The 20,040-nt window shown below is 37.0% G+C and overlaps 1 protein-coding gene across 3 annotated transcripts in view; it reads left to right on the plus strand.

Annotated features, from left to right (window-relative positions):
- PRKDC (protein kinase, DNA-activated, catalytic subunit) overlaps positions 1-20,040 on the plus strand; it is a 202,131-nt gene that overhangs the window by 77,299 nt on the left and 104,792 nt on the right. For 2 of the 3 annotated variants that reach the window (XM_026011042.2, XM_072734772.1), the window contains exons 37-41: positions 2,881-3,066; positions 3,444-3,548; positions 4,606-4,773; positions 6,140-6,267; positions 18,296-18,503. In XM_026011042.2, coding sequence (XP_025866827.2) covers positions 2,881-3,066; positions 3,444-3,548; positions 4,606-4,773; positions 6,140-6,267; positions 18,296-18,503 — 795 coding nt within the window. The remainder of the gene's footprint in view (positions 1-2,880; positions 3,067-3,443; positions 3,549-4,605; positions 4,774-6,139; positions 6,268-18,295; positions 18,504-20,040) is intronic. The other variant, XM_072734773.1, reaches the window with a different exon arrangement.

The raw sequence follows: 20,040 nt of genomic DNA on the forward strand, positions 1-20,040 counted from the left end.
GCAGATGTTGAACCCTCCTGGCATCCCTGAAATAAAACTCACTTGATCATGGTATGTGATCCTTTTAATGTATTGTTGAATTTGATTTGCTGATATTTTGTTGAGTTTTGCATCTGTGTTCATCAGGGATAGTTTACTGTAATTTTCTTTTCCTGTAGTTTCCTTGTTGGGTTTTGGTATCATGGTAATTGTTGGCTTCATAGAATGAGTATGGAAGTATTTACTTGTCTTTTAGGTGTTTAGCATAATTTGAGGATTGGTCTTAGTTCTTCCTTACATGTTTGGTAGAATACACCAGTGAAGCCGTCTGGTCGTGGACTTTAGTTTTTTGAGAGGTTTTTGAGTACTGATTCAGCCTCCTTACTATTAACTGGTCTGTTCAGATTATCTCCTCAAGATTCAATCCTGGTAAGTTGTTTATCTTTAGGTATTTATCCATTTCTTCTAGGTTATCTAATTTGTTGGTGAATAATTGTTCATAATGGTCTTTTATGATTCTTTGTATATTTTTGGTGTAGGATTACCTTCTTGAAATAAGGAAGTTAGGGCAGCCCCAGTGGCCCAGCAGTTTAGAGCTGCCTTCGGCCCGGGTTGTGATCCTGGAGACCTGGGATTGAGTCCTTTGTTGGGCTCCCTGCATGGAGCCTGCTTTTCCCTCTGCCCCTCTCTCTCTCTCTCATAAATAAATAAGTAAAATCTTAAAAAAAAAAAGAAAGGAAGTTAAATGAAAGCCTCTCTGAATTCTGAAACTTTGAGGCTTTTAGTTCTCTTCCCTCAGTGTGGCTCCCAGAATATGGTCAATTAGATATATACCCTCAGGCAGGATATCAGAATATTTTGACAAGTCTAAGGGAAAATAATGATTAAGTGTTATCACTACCCAACCAACCTACACTGATCCTCATTACCAGTGAGCCTTGCCTGTTGCACAGCCCTTTTAGTCAGTTCCTCAATGTGTGCCAACAGCCAGGGAGCACCAGGCATTGAGGAAATGGATTCTAAAAGAGAGAGGCAGATTAAAAAACCATTTGACACAGTGACTATTCAGTGAGATGGAAATATAAAGAGAAAAGAACCACAGAGAGATGAGAGATGTCAGTGTATTGACGAAATGAAAATTGCTACTGAAAAGAATACTGTTAGAAAGTTGAGTTTTGGGTTTTTGGGAAAGTTTGAGTTTTTGGGAATTAAGCATGGGCATAAGAAATTAAAATGAAATGAGTTTGAAAGATAAACTTAGGAATTCTCACAGAAAATAAAGTAAAACAAACAGAAACTAGTAGAGAAAAACATGAGGAGACGTGGGATCCACTGATAAGATTCAGCACCAGGACCTCTGCTCCAGAGAGAAGACAGGCTCTCAAGAGAATGTCCCAGTAACAAAGGCCTCAAGCTTATGGATGGGAAAGAGTCATTGAAAATCCAGCACAGTGTATGAAAGCAGCTCTACATGGAGCAAATTTCTTGAAAATTCAGAGCCCCAGGGGCTTCACCATGAGAAAAGATTCTTTTTTTTTTTTTTTTTTTAAAGATTTTATTTATCCATTCATAGAGACAGAGAGAGAGGCAGAGGGAGAAGCAGGCTCCATGCAGGGAGCCTGATGTGGGACTCGATCCCAGGTCTCCAGGATCACACCCCAGGCTGCAGGTGGCACCAAACCGCTGCACCACTGGGGCTGCCCTGAGAAAAGATTCTAAAGTTTCTGCAAGAGACAAGTGGATTCCATTTAAAAGGATCAAGAAATCAGATGCTGTTTGTCTTTGCAACTGCACAGTGGACTCTGGAAGATTGTAGGACAAATTTCTTTCACAACTTAGCAAAGAAGATTCCAACCTGGAGTTCTGAATCTGGCCAGACTATCAGTCATGTGTGAGAGTGGAATGCAGATGTTTCAGATATGCCAGATCTCAAAGGAATCTTACTCCTCTGCACTCAAATCATTTAGCCAAGAAAGAGGAAGATGTTGGATCTGGGAAGTTGGCTCAAACACAGAGAAGGGGACCAGTCTCCTGGAAGTGACACCCAGAGGGCAGTGATCACAGACATTCCAGAGTAGGAGCTATGTTGCCACTGACATGGAGCTGATAGACTTCCTGATATGTGTAGATGTCTTGAGGAGATTTCATTGATTCAGGAGAGTTTGATGATGAATAATGATAGGCACATTGAAAGCAGTAAAGAAAGTAAGCAAGTTAATACTTAAGAGAGATCAAAATGTTGTGTAAAAATGATTGTGTCATTATGATTAGAATATTGAATGTTAATCTAACCAAAGTTAGGATGTCAACTATTGGAAAAGTGGCAGGACAGGAAATAGGTGTGTGCAAGCATATGTATATGCTTCTGTGTATGTGCATGTGTAACAGAGGAGTGTTAATTCTTCCTCTTACTGAGAATGCCCCCAACTAAGGAAACAAGAAATAGGATAAATACGATTTCATAAAAGAGACCACTTTATGCTTTTGTGGGCAAATTTAGATGTTAAGTTGCTCTTCTTAAATTTGAGGAGTTGTGAGGGACACCTGAGTAGCTCATTTGGTTAAGCATCTGCCTTGGATTCAGGTCATGATCCTGAGGTACTAGGATTGAGCTCGGCATTGGGCTCCTTGCTCAGCTGGGAGTCTACTTGTTCCTGTCCCTTTGCACTCCCCACCCCCGCTTGTGTGCATGTGCGTGTGTGCTCTCTCTCTCTCTCTCTCTCACATGCACTCTTCCTGTGTCAAATAAAATCTTTAAAAATATTTGTGGAGTTGTGAAGTAGCTATTACAGAAATAGCATTTTTATTTTCCAAGAATAGCTTTAAACTGAAAGTAGATTTTGTCATATATCTGTCAGTCTTGATACTGAGGATTTTTCAAGTACCATACACTTGTTTCAGGTGAGTGCCATTTTGAATGGAATGTTAGATCAGAGCTTCAGGGATCGAGCCAGCCAGAAACAGCAAGGACTGAAACTTGCAAGTACAATTCTGCACAACTGGAAGAAGTGGGACTCATGGTGGGCCAAGGATTCTACTCCTGAAAGTAAAACGGCGGTGCTGACCTTATTGGCAAAAATTTTGCAGGTATCTTGAGAACCTTAAAAATGAAGTTGTTTTGGACTCTGTAAGTTTTATCTTTAAAAATATAATGGAGATTTCTTAAGAACTCATTGGTTTGATCAGTAAAAAATATTTTTACTAAGTTGCTGATTACCTTACATTTTATACTTTTTCCATTATTATCACTTACACTCATTATCCTTTCCTATACTTTACTTTTTTAGTGTTTTTAAGTCCTACCAGATCAATTTAAAATATTTCAGAACAAGAATTGTTAAAATATTGTTGAAGCCCGAACAAATTTGTAGATTATTTCTGGAATTACAATCTTGGAAAATGTGTTAAAGGACATTAGAAGCATAATATAGAGATGTATCATGTTTTTACTTCTCCTCCTTTAGATCGATTCATCTGTATCTTTTAATACAAATCATAGTGCATTCCCTGAAGTCTTTACAACATATACTAGTCTACTTGCTGATTCAAACTTGGGTTTACATTTAATGGTAAGTGGTGAAAAATATTTTTTTTCAGATTACGTTCTCAATTATTTTACCACTTTATATTTTTACATACTTACGATGCTTTCTCTTTTTTATTATGGAAAATTTCAAACATATTCAAAAGCAGAGAATAACCCCTATGTGCCTGTCACTCAGCTTCAATAGCCACCTGTCTATGGGTGTGTCTGTTTCAACTATGCAGCCATTCCCACTCTTGAAGGAGACGTTTGGCATCGTGTTATCTAATCTGCTCATACTTTTCTGTGTCTCTCTAAAAGATAAATATAATCACAATGAATTTCCCATACTTAGAAGAATTAGTATTTCTCTTTGCATATGTGTAGTTCAAATTGGCATTTTTGAGAATTGCTATATTCGTGAATGACAGAATTTAAAGTATTAATCATTTTTCTATTAATAAATATATCTGGGTAATTTTTAGGTCAAGAACTTAATACTATAATTTTAAAATCTTACAATAATTAGATTTTATGCTATAATAAAACGTAGCCTTAATGAAAGACATCTTTTTAGTAGATCATAAGAATATTTCTTTGAAAATTTCTGTTCTGTGGTTAATCAAGTTTCTCATTCCTCAGTATGAGGGAGCTTGGGAACTTTCTTGCCACACAAGGGAGATAGGAAATATCACCTAGTTTCTTTTACACTTGTTATAAAGTTCTGTATTAATTCTGCAAGGAATATTTATAAATTATCCCATAGGTTGTTCAGTATGCTCTTCCACACCTAACTTATCCAGTGTATCTCTACTAGAGTCTGTATTTGTAGAAGGAAAAATCACACAGCATCATCATACAGTGTCCTATTTAATTACACATTAATAGCCCTGAGTTGGCCCACTGGCCTCTACAGTAGAAGCCGAGATACAGCATTGTGTTTGGGTTGGCTTTCAGTGTAATCTGGAAAGTCTTCTGAAGTCATTCATTCAATCTACACAGTGCATTATTTGCAAAGCCTTTAGAAAACTGTATTTTATTTTTCCTGTGGGACTTATAAGCCCCAACTGGTGCAGTTTCATATGTCTGCATTGCTCCCACAGGGTCAGGCTGTAATTCTTCTTCCATTCTTCACCAATCTTACTGGAGACAGTCTTGAGGACCTTGAGCATGTTCTTGAAAAGCTTATTGTTTCTAATTTCCCCATGAAGTCTGAAGAATTTCCCCTGGGAACTCTGCGGTACAGTAATTATGTAGACTGCATGAAAAAGGTTAGTTTTTAGTAATACCAAGTGAAATTAAAACATTGTTTTTCTGTTACATTTCTTCATGAAAAGAAGTGAAATATTCAGAGTCAGAGAATTTTTGCAACTTTTAAGAATTCAGTTCAATTCATTTTGAAAGCTGGGTAGCTGTGGAGGCATGCATATCTAAATCCTTTGGAATTTATTCCTATTTTAAATTGAAATCTTTTATTCAGAAAAATACTGGGAAATATTCTATGCATAATGTATACATTTTGAAAATTAATGCCAAAAAGAGTTAAGAAATAGAATATTACCAATATGGTTCAGTTTCTAAAATTTAAATAGTGGTTATTTGAGAAACATGTAGTGATTATCACCAATGTTATTTAATATACAAAGGTCTCTAAACTATCAGTGGCTTACACCAGGTGGTAGACGGTTTCTCCTGTATAATATTAGATTGTTGTTATTTTCAGCAACATATACAGGTTTCCCCTGCTATCCAAAAGTAGAACTTTTTGTAAATAGGCTTTTTGTAAGCCAAAATGGCATAAAGCAAAGAAGCAGTTACCATTAATTTGTATGGAAATTTTTTCAGCATTCCCAGACCCAAAAGCACCTTTCTTAGGCACTTTTGATACCAAGGGACACATCTTGCTAACAGGTACACAGAATAAATTGAGATAAAGCACAGATGTTTACAGACACAAAGCTATGGTAGCTTGATGCTGAGATGCTGAGTGTAGATCCTGGGGAAAGAGCTTGGTGGTACCACTCTCAGTGGTCAGGATACATGCTGCTTTTAACTTGCCAGTCTCCTGTCTTGAATGGTAGGTTTCTGCAATCAGCAGGTCGTTGATGGGGTGACACCATCATATAGGTACCTTCTGAGTATCCTGTTCCCAAGCAGTCTGTTACCTAACTGGTTATAGCATCCACAAAGATTGTACATAGATCTTTGGTACTTTCTCTTAATGTAAATGTGCTAATGTAAATATAAGTATAGTCACTGAACATTTGAAGAAAGCTTCCAACCTAAGAAGATGTAAACTAACAGGAAGAAGGAAATCAGGGAACTGAATCAACGAAGGGAGATGGGAGATGAGAACATCAAAGAAACTGTAAGAGTAACTTCAGAGATGAGAGAAGGTATGATATCCATGAATAGAACAAATAAATGCTCTTGGAAATTAAATATGTAAAAGCAAAAATTTCAAAAACTTCACAAAACAGACAATAAAATTGAGGATATTTCCTAGAAAGTAGAACAAAACATAGAGAGGGAAAATGGGAGAGTAGAGAACGTTAGATGTTTTAATTTTGTTTTGTTAGTACTAGTAAGAGCAAAGCAAAAATAAAAACTCAGGAAAATTATTATTTTTTTCTCCAGTTTCTAGATGCTTTGGAATTATCTCAAAGTCCTGTATTGTTGCAGTTGATGACAGAAATTCTCTGTCGAGAACAGCAGCATGTTATGGAAGAATTATTTCAATCTACTTTCAAAAAGATTGCCAGAAAGTAAGTCATTCTGTTCTAGTCGGGGACACCGGGAACCATACATATTTTATTTCTGTAGGAAATTATCCTCTCTGTTCCAAAAAAAGTTGAGTGGCAGTTGCAGTCCACTGTTACAACTGAATTTTATTTTTTTTTTCTTGGTGGAGAAAAAAAGACTTACTGTGAAAGTTTCAAACATGCTCAGATCTACAGAATAAGACTAACTGAGCATCTAGATCAGAATAAACTAAGAAAAATCCAAATGCATGATGCAACTAAAGTAGTACTTTGAGAGGAATTTGTATCTTTTGATACCTATATTAGAAAATAAGAAATCTCCTGAATCGATATTATAAACCTCCACCTTAAAATCAAGAAAAATAAAACTGAACTGAAAACAAACAGAAGGAAGGAAATAATAAAGATTAGATTGAAAAGTAATGAAATTGAAATTAGAAAAATGGTGGGAAAAAGTCAGTGAAACCAAAATTGGTTCTTTGAAAAGGTAGATGAAATTGACACTGTTAACTTGAAAAACTAGGAATAAAAGAGAAATTACAGTTCATGAAAATTAGGAATTAAGGAGGAAACATTACCACTGACCTCTCAGAAGTTAAAAAGATTATGGGAAAATATTATGAATGATATCATGCCAACAAATTCAGCAACTTAAAGGGGACAAATTCCTAAAAAGTCACAAATTACCAAACTGACTCAAGATGAAATAGAAAATCTGAGTATATTTAATAAATTTATATTATGTATATTTAATATGTATATTTAATATATAATTATATATAATATATAATAAAATATATTTAATTTCATAACCTCTTCAGAAAATAGAGGAGAAAAAGAGTACTTCCAAATTCATCCTGTGAGGCTATTATCACACTGTTAACAAAGTCAGACAGAAACATTGCAAGAAACATATAAACCAATATCCTTCATAAATACAGACACAAAAGTATTCAAAAACATATTTAAAAACTCTGGGGGTTATACAATATGTTGGCAAATCGAACTTCAATAAAAACAAATGAAAAAATCCAGCAATATGATATATGTATAATAGATAAATATTATAAACTATAATATAAATATTACCTTTTATAAATATAATAAATATGTACAATATAGATATATAATATATATAACTTATATAATATATATTTTATATATACATATATATATAAACACAACCAATTGGGATTTGCCCTAGGAATGCCCTAGGAATTAAAACTAGTTTAATATCTAAGAATCAATAGTAAATACTATATTAAAAGAATAAAGGACAAAACCACATTATCATTTCAGGAGATATAGATAAATTTTTGACAACATCCATTCATGATAAAAAGGACAAAAGGTCACATATGAAAAACCAATAGCCAACAAAATATTTAATAGTAAAAGACTGAATGTCAGGGCAGCCCAGGTGGCTCAGGGGTTTAGCGCCGCCTTCATCCCAGGGCCTGATCCTGGAGACCCAGGATTGAGTCCCGCATCGGGCTCCCTGCATGAAGCCTGCTTCTTCCTCTGCCTGTGGCTCTGCCTCTCTCTGTGTCTTTCATGAATAAATAAATAAAATCTTAAAAAAAAAAAAAAAAAGACAATGTTTTTCTCCTAAGTTTGGGAACAAGGCAAGGGCGTACGCCCTTTTCATTCAACAAGATACTGAGGTTCTAGCCAGTGCAGTCAGGTAAGAGAAAGAAATAAAAGGTAACTAAATTGGAAAAAGGAGTAAAACTCTTTTTAGAGAGAGAGAGAGAGAGAGAACACATGCACTCATAGGGGATGAGGTAGAGGGAGAGGAAGAAAAGCCCAAGTAGACTGTGAGCTGAGTACAGCGCTCGACTGTCTGCTCAATCCCATGACCCTGAGACCATCACCTACTGAAATCAAGAGTTGGAAGCTCAGCTGACTGAGCCATCCAGGTGCCTTAAAGCTGTCTTTTTTTTATATATATATATATTATTTATTTATGAGAGACACAGAAACACATGCAAAGGGAGAAGCAGGCTCCCCACGGGGAGCCCGATGGGGGACTCGATCCCAGGACCCCAGGATCATGCCGAAGGCAGGCGCTAAACCGCTGAGCCACCTAGGAGCCCCATAAAGCTGTCTTTATTCATGAATAGCACGAGGTAGAAAATCCTAAAGATCTACAAAAAAGTTATTAGAACTAATAAACAATTATAAAAAATTTTAGGATATAGGATCAATGTTAAATCCATTGCTTTCTGTAAATGAGCAGAAAACATTCAAAACTATAATTAGGAATATAATTGCATTCATAATAGCATCAGAAAGGAAAAAAACAGGAATAAATTTAACAAAAGAAGTATAAGACTTGTACAATAAAAATTACAGCTCATTGCTGAAGAAAATTAAAAACTTAAGTATTTACACATTAAACGTTAATTTAAAAATTAAAGATTTAAATAAGTGGAGAAACATTCCATGTTCATGAATTTGAAGATTGGGTATTGTTGACATGCCAGGTAAAGTTGATATGTAAATTTAATGCAGTCTGTCAGAATGCAAGCAAGACTTTGTGTTTGTGCATTTTAAAATTTTCATTTTAATTAAACCTTACTGAAAATATACTCTCTAAGGATACAAAAAGTTTGTATACTAAAATCACCTGGTATTTTTCAGTATATGGTTATTATGCCAATTAGGTATGCTTATTTCAGTTAATTATGAAATTTTAAAAATTGTTTATATTTTATCTTTCGATGTAATTTTCTTTTGAAAATGTAAAATATTTATATAATTTGAAAGTCATAACTGTAAGTTCACTCGGGTGGCCCAGTTGGTTGTGTGTCTGCCTTCGCTTCAGGTCATGATACCAGGGTCCTGGGATCGAGCCCCACGTTGGGCTCCCTGCTCATGGGGAGTCTGCATCTCCCTCTCCCTCTGCTGCTCCTCCCCCTGCTTGTATGTTCACATGCACATGCGCGCTCTCTCTCCCTCTTGCTCTTTCTCTGTCAAATAAATAAAATCTTTAAAAAAAAAAAAAGTCATAACTGAGGTTTATTTAAGAGTCTTTCTTCTGTCTGTGTCCCCTCTCTTATTCCTTTTCACCTGCGTTTTTTTCTACCTCCTATCTATTACAGATCACTCCATGTCCGTACAAAAATCTTCCTCAATCCTTTTGAATTTGAATAACTATATAATATAAATAACTTACTGATTGTGAAGAAGTAGCATAGTATTTTGAAGCAGCCCTATTGATAGACTTTTGGGCTCAATTTTTTACTACAAAAAAATAACAGTGAATAGTTGTGTGTATATGTCATTTTGTATTTTGCCAATATATCTTTAGAGTGGATTCCGAAACATAATTCAAAGGTAAATGCATTTGTAATTTGTGTGTGTGTGTGTGTATGTTGAATTTTATTTATATGTATATGTTTTTATTGGAGTTTGATTTGCCAACTATAGCATAACACCCAGTGCTCATCCAATCAAGTGCCCTCTGCAGTGCCCATCACCTAGTCACCCCATCCCTCCGCCCACCTCCCCTTCCACCACCCCTTGTTAGTTTCCCAGATTTAGAAGTCTCTCATGTTTTGTCACCCTGATTTTTCCCACTCATTTCCTCTCCTTTCCCTTATAATCCCTTTCACTATTTTTTATATTCCCCAAATGAATGAGACCATATAATGTTTGTCCTTCTCCAATTGACTTACTTCCTTCAGTATAATACCTTCGAGTTCCATCCACATCGAAGCAAATGGTGGGTATTTGTCGTTTCTAATGGCTGAGGAATATTCCATCGTATACATAGACCACATCTTTATCCAGCATCGTTTGATGGACACCGTGGCTCCTTCCACAGTTTGGCTATTGTGGACATTGCTGCTGTGAACATTGGGGTGCACTTCTCTCAGCTTTTCACTGCCTCTGTATCTTTGGGGTAAATCTGCAGCAGTGCAATTGCTGGATCGTAGGGCAGGTCTATTTTTAACTCTTTGAGAAACCTCCACACAGTTTTCCAGAGTAGCTGCACCGATTCACATTCCCACCAACCATGTAAGAGGGCTACCCTTTCTCCGCATCCTCTCCAACATTTGTGGTTTCCTGCCTTGTTAATTTTCCCCATTCTCACTGGTGTGAGGTGGGATCTCATTGTGTTTTGATTTGTATTTCCCTGATGGCAAGTGATGCGGAGCATTTTCTCATGTGCGTGTTGGCCATGTCCATGTCTTCCTCTGTGAGATTTCTGTTCATGTCTTTTGCCCATTTCAGGATTGGATTGTTTGTTTCTTTGCTGTTGAGTTTAGTTCTTTATAGATCTTGGAAACTAGCCCTTTATCTGATACGTCATTTGCAAATATCTTCTCCCATTCTGTAGGTTGTCTTTTAGTTTTGTTCACTGTTTCTTTGCTGTGCTGAATCTTTTTATCTTAAGTCCTAATAGTTCATTTTTGCTTTTGTTTCCTTGCCTTCATAGATGTATTTTGCAAGAAGTTACTGTGGCCGAGTTCAAAAAGGGTGTTGCCTGTGTTCTCCTCTAGGATTTTGATGGAATCTTGTCTCACATTTAGATCTTTCATCCATTTTGAGTTTGTGTTGTGGTATAAGAGATGTTCTAATTTCATTTTTTTGTATGTATGTCCAGTTTTCCCAACACCATTTATTGAAGAGACTGTCCTTTTTCCAGTGGATAATCTTTCCTGCTTTGTCGAATATTAGTTGACCATAGAGTTGAGGGCCGATTTCTCGGATCTCTATTCTGTTCTATTGATCTATGTGTCTGTTTTTGTGCCACTACCACACTGTCTTGATGACCACAGCTTTGTAGTACAACCTGAAATCTGGCATTGTGATGCCCCCAGCTCTGGTTTTCTTTTTCAATATTCCCCTGGCTATTCGGGGGTCTTTTCTGATTTCACACAAATCTTGATATTATTTTTTCCAACTCTTTGAGGAAAGTCCATGGTATTTTGATAGGGCTTGCACTGAATGTGTAGATTGCCCTGGGTAGCACAGACATTTTCACAATATTCTTCCGATACATGAGCATGGAATATTTTTCTATTCCTTTGTGTTTTCCTCAATTTCTTTCAGAAGTGTTCTGTTGTTTTTAGGGTATAGATCCTTTACCTCTTTGGTTAGGTTTATTCCTAGCTATCTTAGCTTTTGAGTACAATTGTAAACGGGAATGATTCCTTAATTTCTCTTTTTTCACTCTCGTTAGAGAAATGTCACTGATTTCTGGGCATTGACTTTGTGTCCTGCCACACTGCTGAATTGCTGTATGAGTTCTAGCAATCTTGGGGTGGAGTCTTTTGGGTTTTCTATGTACAGTATCATGTCATCTGCAAAGAGTTTGACTTCTTCTTGCCAATTTGAATGCCTTTGATATCTTTTTGTTGCCTGATTGCTGAGACTAGGACTTCTAATACTATGTCGAATAGCAGTGGTGAGAATGGACATCCCTGTCATATTCCTGATCTTAGGGGAAAGGCTCCCACTGTTTCCCCATTGAGAATGATAGTTACTGTGGGCTTTTCGTAGATGGCTTTTAAGATGTCGAGGAATGTTCCCTCTATCCCTACACTCTGAAGAGTTTTGATCAGGAATGGATGCTGCATTTTGTCAAATACTTTCTCTGCATCTATTGAGAGGATCATATGGTTCTTGTTTTTTCTCTTGTTGATGTGATCTATCACACTGATTCTTTTATGAATGTTGAACCAACTTTACATTCCAGGGATAAATCCCACCTGGTCATGGTGAATAATCTTCTTAATGTACTTTTGGATCCTATTGGCTAGTATCTTGGTGAGAAATTTTGCATCTGTGTTCTTTGGGGATATTGGTCTGTAATTCTCCTTTTTGGTGGGGTCTTTGTCTGGTTTTGGAATTAGGTGATGCTGGCCTCATAAAACGAGTTTGGAAGTACTCCATCCCTTTTTCTCCTTCGGAACAGCATTAGTAGAATAGGTATTGTTTCTTCTTTAAATGTTTGATAGAATTCCCCTGGGAAGCCATCTGGCCCTGGAGTTTTGTGTCTTGGGATGTTTTTGATGACTGCTTCAATTTCCTCCCTGGTTATTGGCCTGTTCAGGTTTTCTATTTCTTCCTGTACCAGTTTTGGTAGTTTGTGGTTTTCTATAAATGCATCCATTTCTTTTAGATAGCCTAATTTATTGGCATATAGCTGCTCATACGTTTTCTTTCTTTCTTCCTTTCTTTCTTTCTTTAGTTTTTTTTTTTTTTTTTTCATAATACGTTCTCAAAATCCTTTGTATTTCCTTGGTATTGGGTGTGATCTCTTCTCTTTCCTTCATGATTTTGTTAATTTGAGTCTTTTATTTTTAATAAGGCTAGCTAATGGTTAATCTATCTTATTAATTCTTTCAAAGAACCATCTCCTTCTTTTGTTTATCTGTTCTACAATTCTTCTGGTCTCTATTTCATTGAGTTCTGCTCGAATCTTTATTAACTCTCTTCTTCTGCTTTGTGTAGGTTTTATTTGTTGTTCTTTCTCCAGTTCCTTTAGGTGGAAGGTTAGCTTGTGCATTTGAGTTTTTTCCAATCATTTGAGGGATGCTTGTATTGCGATGTATTTCCCTCTCAGGACTGCTTTTGCTGTATCCCAAAGATTTTGAACGGTTGTATCTTCATTCTCATTACTTTCCATGAATCTTTTTAATTCTTCTCTAATTTCCTGGTTGACCCTTTTATCTTTCAGCAGGATGCTCTTTAACCTCCACGTGTTTGAATTTCTTCCAAATTTCTTCTTGTGATTGAGTTCTAGTTTCAAAGCATTATGGTCTGAAAATATGCAGGGGACAATCCTAATCTTTGGTTCGGTTGAGACTGATTTGTGACCTAGTATGTGGTCTGTTCTAGAGAAAGTTCCATGTGCACCTGAGAAGAATGTGTATTCAGTTGAGTTTGTATGGAAAAGTTTTGTATATATTTGTGAAATCCAGTTGTCCAGTGTATCATTTAAAGCTCTTGTTTCTTTGTTGAGGTTGTGCTTAGAATATCTGTCATTTGCAGAAAGCACCTTGTTGAAGTCGCCTACTATTAGTGTATTAATTATCTATGTCTTTACCTTGGTTACTAATTAATTGATATACTTGGCAGCTCCCACATTAGGGAGATAAATATTCATGATTGTTAGGTCTTCTTGTTGGATAGATCCTTTAAGTATGATATAGTGTCCCTCTTCATCTCCTAATACAGTCTTTGGGATAAACTTTAATTTATCCAATATGAAGATTGCTACCCAGCTTTCTTTTGAGGACCATTTGAATGGTAAATGGTTCTCCACCTTTCATTTCCAGACCGGAGGTGTCTTTAGGTCTAAAATGAGTCTCTTGTAGACAGCAAATAGATGGGTCTTGCTTTTTAATCCAGTTTGAAATCCTACGTCTTTGATGGGATCATTTAACCCATTCATGTTCAGAGTAACTATTGGAAAATAGGCATTTAGTGTCATCATAATACCTATTCACTCCCTGTTATTTTTATATATATATATATATATATATTATTTATTTATTTATTTATTCATGAGACACACACACACAAACACACACAGAGGCAGAGACACACGCAGAGGGAGAAGTAGGCTCCATGCAGGCAACCTGATGTGGGACTCGATCCTGGGACTCCAGAATCACACCCTGGGCCAGAGGCAGGTGCTAAACCGCTGAGCCACCCAGGGATCCCTAGTCCCTGTTTTTGTGGCTTATTTCTTTGGCTTCCTCTTTCTTTTACAGCGTCCCCCTTAATATTTGTGTAGATCTGGTTTGGTGGTCACATGTTCTTCCTGTTTCTGCCTATATGGAAGCTCTTTATCTCTCCTTCCATTCTAAATGTGAGACTTGCTGGATAAAGTATTCTTGGCTGTATGTTCTTCTCATTTGGGACCCTGAATATATTTGCCAGCCCTTTCTGCCCTGGCAGGTCTCTGTGGAGAGGTCAGCTGTTAATCTCACATTTCTCTGTACAAGTTAGGAATCTCTTGTTTCTTGTTGCCCTAAGTTTTTTCTCTTTATCTTTGGAAGTTGCAAGTTTCACTGTTAAACATCAAGGTGTTTAATGGTTTTTTATTGATTTTGGGGGGGAACCTCTATCTCCTGGATCTGAATGCCTGTTTCCCTCCCCAAATTAGGGAAGTTCTCAGCTATGTTTTGTTCAAATACATTTTCTGGCCCTCTGCCCCGTTCACACTTTCTGGAACCCCAATTATACATAGATTTTTTTTTTCCTTCTGAGACTGTCATTTATTTCCCTTAATGTTTCCTCATGGTCTTTTAGTTGTTTTTCTTTTTTCCTCACCTTCCTTCGTTGCCATCAACTTGTCTTCTATGTCACTCACTCTTTCTTCCATCTCATTAACGCTCATCGTTAGGACCTCCAGTTTGGATTTCATCTCATTTAATTGATTTTTAATTTTGGCCAGATTAGATCTAAATTCTGCAGTTGAAGTCCCTTGAATCCTTTATGCTTTTTTCCAGAGCCACCAGTAGCTTTATAATTGTGCTTCTGAATTGGCTTTCTGACATTGTTTTTTTTTCTCTCTCTCTCTTTTTTTTTAGTAATAAATTTATTTTTTATTGGTGCTCAATTTGCCAGCATACAGAATAACAGCCAGTGCTCATCCCGTCAAATGCCCACCTCAGTGCCGCCACCAAGTCACCCCAACCCCCGCCCACCTCCCCTTCCACCACCCCTAGTTCGTTTCCCAGAGTTAGGAGTCTTCCATGTTCTGTCTCCCTTTCTGATATTTCCCACTTATTTTTCCTCCTTTCCCCATTATTCCCTTTCACTATTATTTATATTCCCCAAATGAATGAGACCATATAATGTTTGTCCTTCTCCGATTGACTTATTTCACTCAGCATAATACCCTCCAGTTCCATCCAGGTCGAAGCAAATGGTGGGTATTTGTCATTTCTAATGGCTGAAGAATATTCCATCGTATATATAAACCATATCTTCTTTATCCATTCATCTTTCGATGGACACCGAGGCTCCTTCCACAGTTTGGCTATTGTGGACATTGCTGCTATAAACATCGGGGTGCAGGTGTCCCGGCATTTCACTGCATCTGAATCTTTGGGGTAAATCCCCAACAGTGCAATTGCTGGGTCATAGGGCAAGTCTATTTTTAACTCTTTGAGGAACCTCCACACAGTTTTCCAGAGTGGCTGCACCAGTTCACATTCCCACCAACAGTGTAAGAGGGTTCCCTTTTCTCCGCATCCTCTCCAACATTTGTTGTTTCCTGCCTTGTTAATTTTCCCCATATTCACTGGTGTGAGGTGGGATCTCATTGTGGTTTTGATTTGTATTTCCCTGATGGAAAGTGATGCGGAGCATTTTCTCATGTGCTTGTTGGCCATGTCTATGTCTTCCTCTGTGAGATTTCTCTTCATGTCTTTTGCCCATTTCATGATTAGATTGTTTGTTTCTTTGGTGTTGAGTTTAATAAGTTCTTTATAGATCTTGGAAACTAGCCCTTTATCTGATATGTCATTTGCAAATATCTTCTCCCATTCTGTAGGTTGTTTTTAGTTTTGTTGACTGTATCCTTTGCTGTGCAAAAGCTTCTTATCTTAATGAAGTCCCAGTAGTTCATTTTTGCTTTTGTTTCTTTTGCCTTTGTGGATGTATCTTGCAAGAAGTTACTGTGTCCAAGTTCAAAAAGGGTGTTGCCTGTGTTCCCCTCTAGTATTTTGATGGAATCTTGTCTCACATTTAGATCTTTCATCCATTTTGAGTTTATCTTTGTGTATGGTGAAAGAGAGTGGTCCAGTTTCATTCTTCTGCATGTGGATGTCCAATTTTCCCAGCACCATTTATTGAAGAGACTGTCTTTCTTCCAATGGATAGTCTTTCCTCCTTTATCGAATATTAGTTGACCATAAAGTTGAGGGTCCACTTCTGGATTCTCTATTCTGTTCCATTGATCTATGTGTCTGTTTTTGTGCCAGTACCACACTGTCTTGACCACAGCTTTGTAGTACAACCTGAAATCTGGCATTGTGATGCCCCCAGCTATGGTTTCCTTTTTTAAAATTCCCCTGGGTATTCGGGTCTTTTCTGATTCCACACGAATCTTAATTTATTCTAACTCTTTGAAGAAAGTCCATGGTATTTCGATAGGGATTGCATTAAACGTGTAAATTGCCCTGGGTAGCATTGACATTTTCACAATATTAATTCTTCCAATCCATGAGCATGGAATATTTTTCTATTCCTTTGTGTTTTCCTCAATTTCTTTCAGAAGTGTTCTGTAGTTTTTAGGGTATAGATCCTTTACCTCTTTGGTTACGTTTATTCCTAGGTATCTTATGCTTTGGAGTGCTATTGTAAATGGGATTGACCCCTTAATTTCTCTTTCTGCAGTCTCATTGTTAGTGTATAGAAATGCCACTGACTTCTGGACATTGATTTTGTATCCTGCCACAGTGCCAATTGCTGTATGAGTTCTTGGGGTGGAGGCTTTTGGGTTTTCTATGTAGAGAATCATGTGATCCGCGAAGAGGGAGAGTTTGACTTCTTCTTTGCTAATTTGAATGCCTTTTATGTCTTTTTGTTGCCTGATTGCTGAGGCTAGGACTTCTCGTACTGTGTTGAATAGCAGTGGCGAGAGTGGACATCCCTGTCTTCTGACATTGAATTGTAATCCAAATTCTAACTCTGGTAGATAGTGCTGTTTCTGATTCTTTTTCGGTGAATTCTTCCTTCTTGTCATTTTGCTCAGTGCAGAGTGGCTGTGAGTGGCCTTGGTCATGAATATCAGCCACGACCTAAGTAAATTTCACCTAGAGGATTCTTGTTAGAAGGAGAAACCTTTCTCTCTGTAGCGTTCTGGCTCTTCTGTATTTAAATCCCAGGTTCAATTTGTAGGTGTTCAGTATGTTTTGAAAGTTATCCAGGTAAGTTGGTGCGACCAGGTGAGTTGAGGATCCCTACTTTTCCACCATCTTGCTCTCCCCCTTGCGTTTGTAATTTTGCAAGCTTTCATTACATTCCTTTTGGGGGGGTTGATATTATTTGATCCCTCGGCAGTAAATGAGTGTCTATCTTGTCACAGTTTTACCAGTAGAGTATGGTGTCAAACACTTGGATTTTTTCCCATTTTTTATAGTGGGAAAGAATTTTGAAGTGTTGTTTTAATTTGTATTTCTTTTATTATAAGTGAAGTAGAACATATAGTTAAAGCTCATTTAAATTATTTTCAGTAAACTACTGTCTCATTTTTTATAATTAGATTTTGTTCTTTTTCTTTTCTTCTCCTCCTTAGTTTTTTCTGTAAGTGTTTTAGGGCTGTGTTTCTACTGTGCTGTCAGAGAGCTCCTCAAAATAATTTAAAACAAAGGCGGTGCCCAAGTAAATATTACAGAAGCCCATATACCATCTAGTAATGTCCTGAGTCTTAAAATTTTCTGACTGAATTATCTTCTAAATTGAACATTTTGGCCCTGGTTCATCCTTCTAAGAATCAGAATTTTAGATCTGGAAAAGGATTTTAATGATCATTTAGTCCTAAGCTCGTATTTTTGTAGGTGAAGAAACAAACTCTGTATTCTTGGTTTATAGACTTACAGAGAAAATCTTACAGATGATCATACAATATCTTATATTCCAGATGAGAATATAAAGGGCCAGGTGAATATATCTCTGTAGGAAATAGGAATGGCTGTTTGTTTTTAGGAAGAGACTAGATTTTTTATAACTCATGAGTTTCAAATTCTGAATCTGTGATCATCTTTAGGCCCGAGACTCTCCCAAAGCCTGCCAGCTGTTTTCTAAAAATGGTCAGATTTAAAAGTAATGAAAACAATTCTCCTTAATGCCTAAATTGCACATGAAGATTTCTGGGGATGAGTACAATAATATGGTTCACGTACAAATGCTACTTGTATTTCATGGTTTTTATATGATCTTTAATGTTACTTTTAAAATTTGTAGTCATTGGTGTATATTTTGCTTGTTATGTGGGTAGGCACTCATAAAATATTTGTTCAAAGCAGGCATGTTCATATAATTCTCTTTTTTTTTTCCTTAGGAGTTCTTGTGTCACACAATTAGCCCTTTTGGAAAGGGTATACAGAATGTTCAAGAGGGATGACCTACTTTCAAATGTCACTCGCCAAGCATTTGTAGATCGCTCTCTTCTCACTCTGTTGTGGCATTGTGGCCTGAATGCTTTGAGAGAATTCTTTGGCAAAATTGTGGTGGAAACCATTGATGTGTTGAAGTCTAGATTTACAAAGGTATTTGTACATCTGTTATTAAATTTAATGGTAATGAGAATTGACCAATCTCCTTGATCAGTGTCCTTAAAAACTTCAATGTGTGGTTGGAACTAGAGGGTATTATGCGAAGTGAAATAAGTTGATCAGAGAAAGACAATTATATGATCTTACTCATATGTGGAATTTAAGAAACAAAACAGAGGATCATAGGGCAAGAGAGGAAAAAATAAAACAAGATGAAATCAGAGAGACAAACCATAAAAGACTCTGAATTATAGGAAGCAACTGAGGGTCGCTGGAGGGGAGGAAGTGGGGTGATGGGGTAACTGGGTGATGTAATGAGCACTGGATATTACATAAGACTGATGAATCACTTTCCTCTACCTCTGAAACCAAGAATACATTATATGTTAATTAATTGAATTTAAAATTAAAAAAAAACTACAATGGATCATTGTTGCTCAAGGAGTATTACCTCAACAGTTTGATAACAATCTGTAGTTACATGGAGTCTCCATTAGTTTCCTGAAGGTGTTTTAACAAATTACCACCAACGTGGCTTAGAACATCAGAGATTTATTCTCTCTTCGTTCTGTAAGCCAGAAATCAGCAATCAGTTTCCTTGGACTTTTGTCAAGGTGTTGCAAGGCTATAGAGGCCCCAGGTTAGGTAAAGCCTTTCTTTGCCTCTTCCAGCTTTTGTGGCAGCCTGTATTCCTTGGCTTGTGGCTAAATCACTCCTCTCTTTGCTTCTGTGGTCACATTGCCTCCTCTTCTTTTGTCTAATCCCTCTTTGCCTCTCTCTTATAAATATATGATTGCATTAGGACCCACTTTGATCATCTGCTAACTCCAGATCCTTTACTTGATTTTATAATCCTTTTTTATCATCTAAGGTAACGTTCGGGATTCTAGTGATTGGACCGTGGGTATTTGTAAGGGGATGTTATTCAGCTGAATATAGTCTCCCTGCATCAAATGTTCTCACTCGCAAAATACATTTTTCACATCCTAACATCTCCCAGAGTCTAAACACATCACCTCATCAACCTTTAAGTCAAAATTCAATCTGAGTATCATCATCTCAGAGTCCTAGCTTTCATCATTCAAACTGTAATGAATCACGTATGGGTAAGATTCTGGGTATGATCCATCTTTGGGCAAATTTCTTTCCATTTGTAGACCTGTGAAACTAGAAAACAAATAATTTGTTTCCAAAAGACAGTGGTTCAACAGGCATAGGATGACAATTATAGTCATTCCTATTTTAAAAAAGAGAAAATGAGGTAAGGAAGAAATCAGTGTTTCATAGGTCCAGGCAGGCAAATTCTCCCTGGATAATATAATGCTTTGTGGCTTGGTGTTCTGCCCTCTAGACCAAGACTCCATTCTTAGAGTCATTCTTTTTTCTTGAAGGATGGCATATATTTGCAGCTGAGTAGTTTTTATCAATCTGTTTCTTGCCTGTGGAATTCAGGGAGTACAGCAGCTTTGTCTGTCCCCCCCACCCCCCCCATTTAATTTTGTCTCTATCTGCTTCAGTCTAAGCTGGTGGT

This window comes from Vulpes vulpes, chromosome 13, assembly GCF_048418805.1.
Source record: "Vulpes vulpes isolate BD-2025 chromosome 13, VulVul3, whole genome shotgun sequence".
Classification (NCBI taxonomy): Eukaryota; Metazoa; Chordata; class Mammalia; order Carnivora; family Canidae; genus Vulpes; species Vulpes vulpes.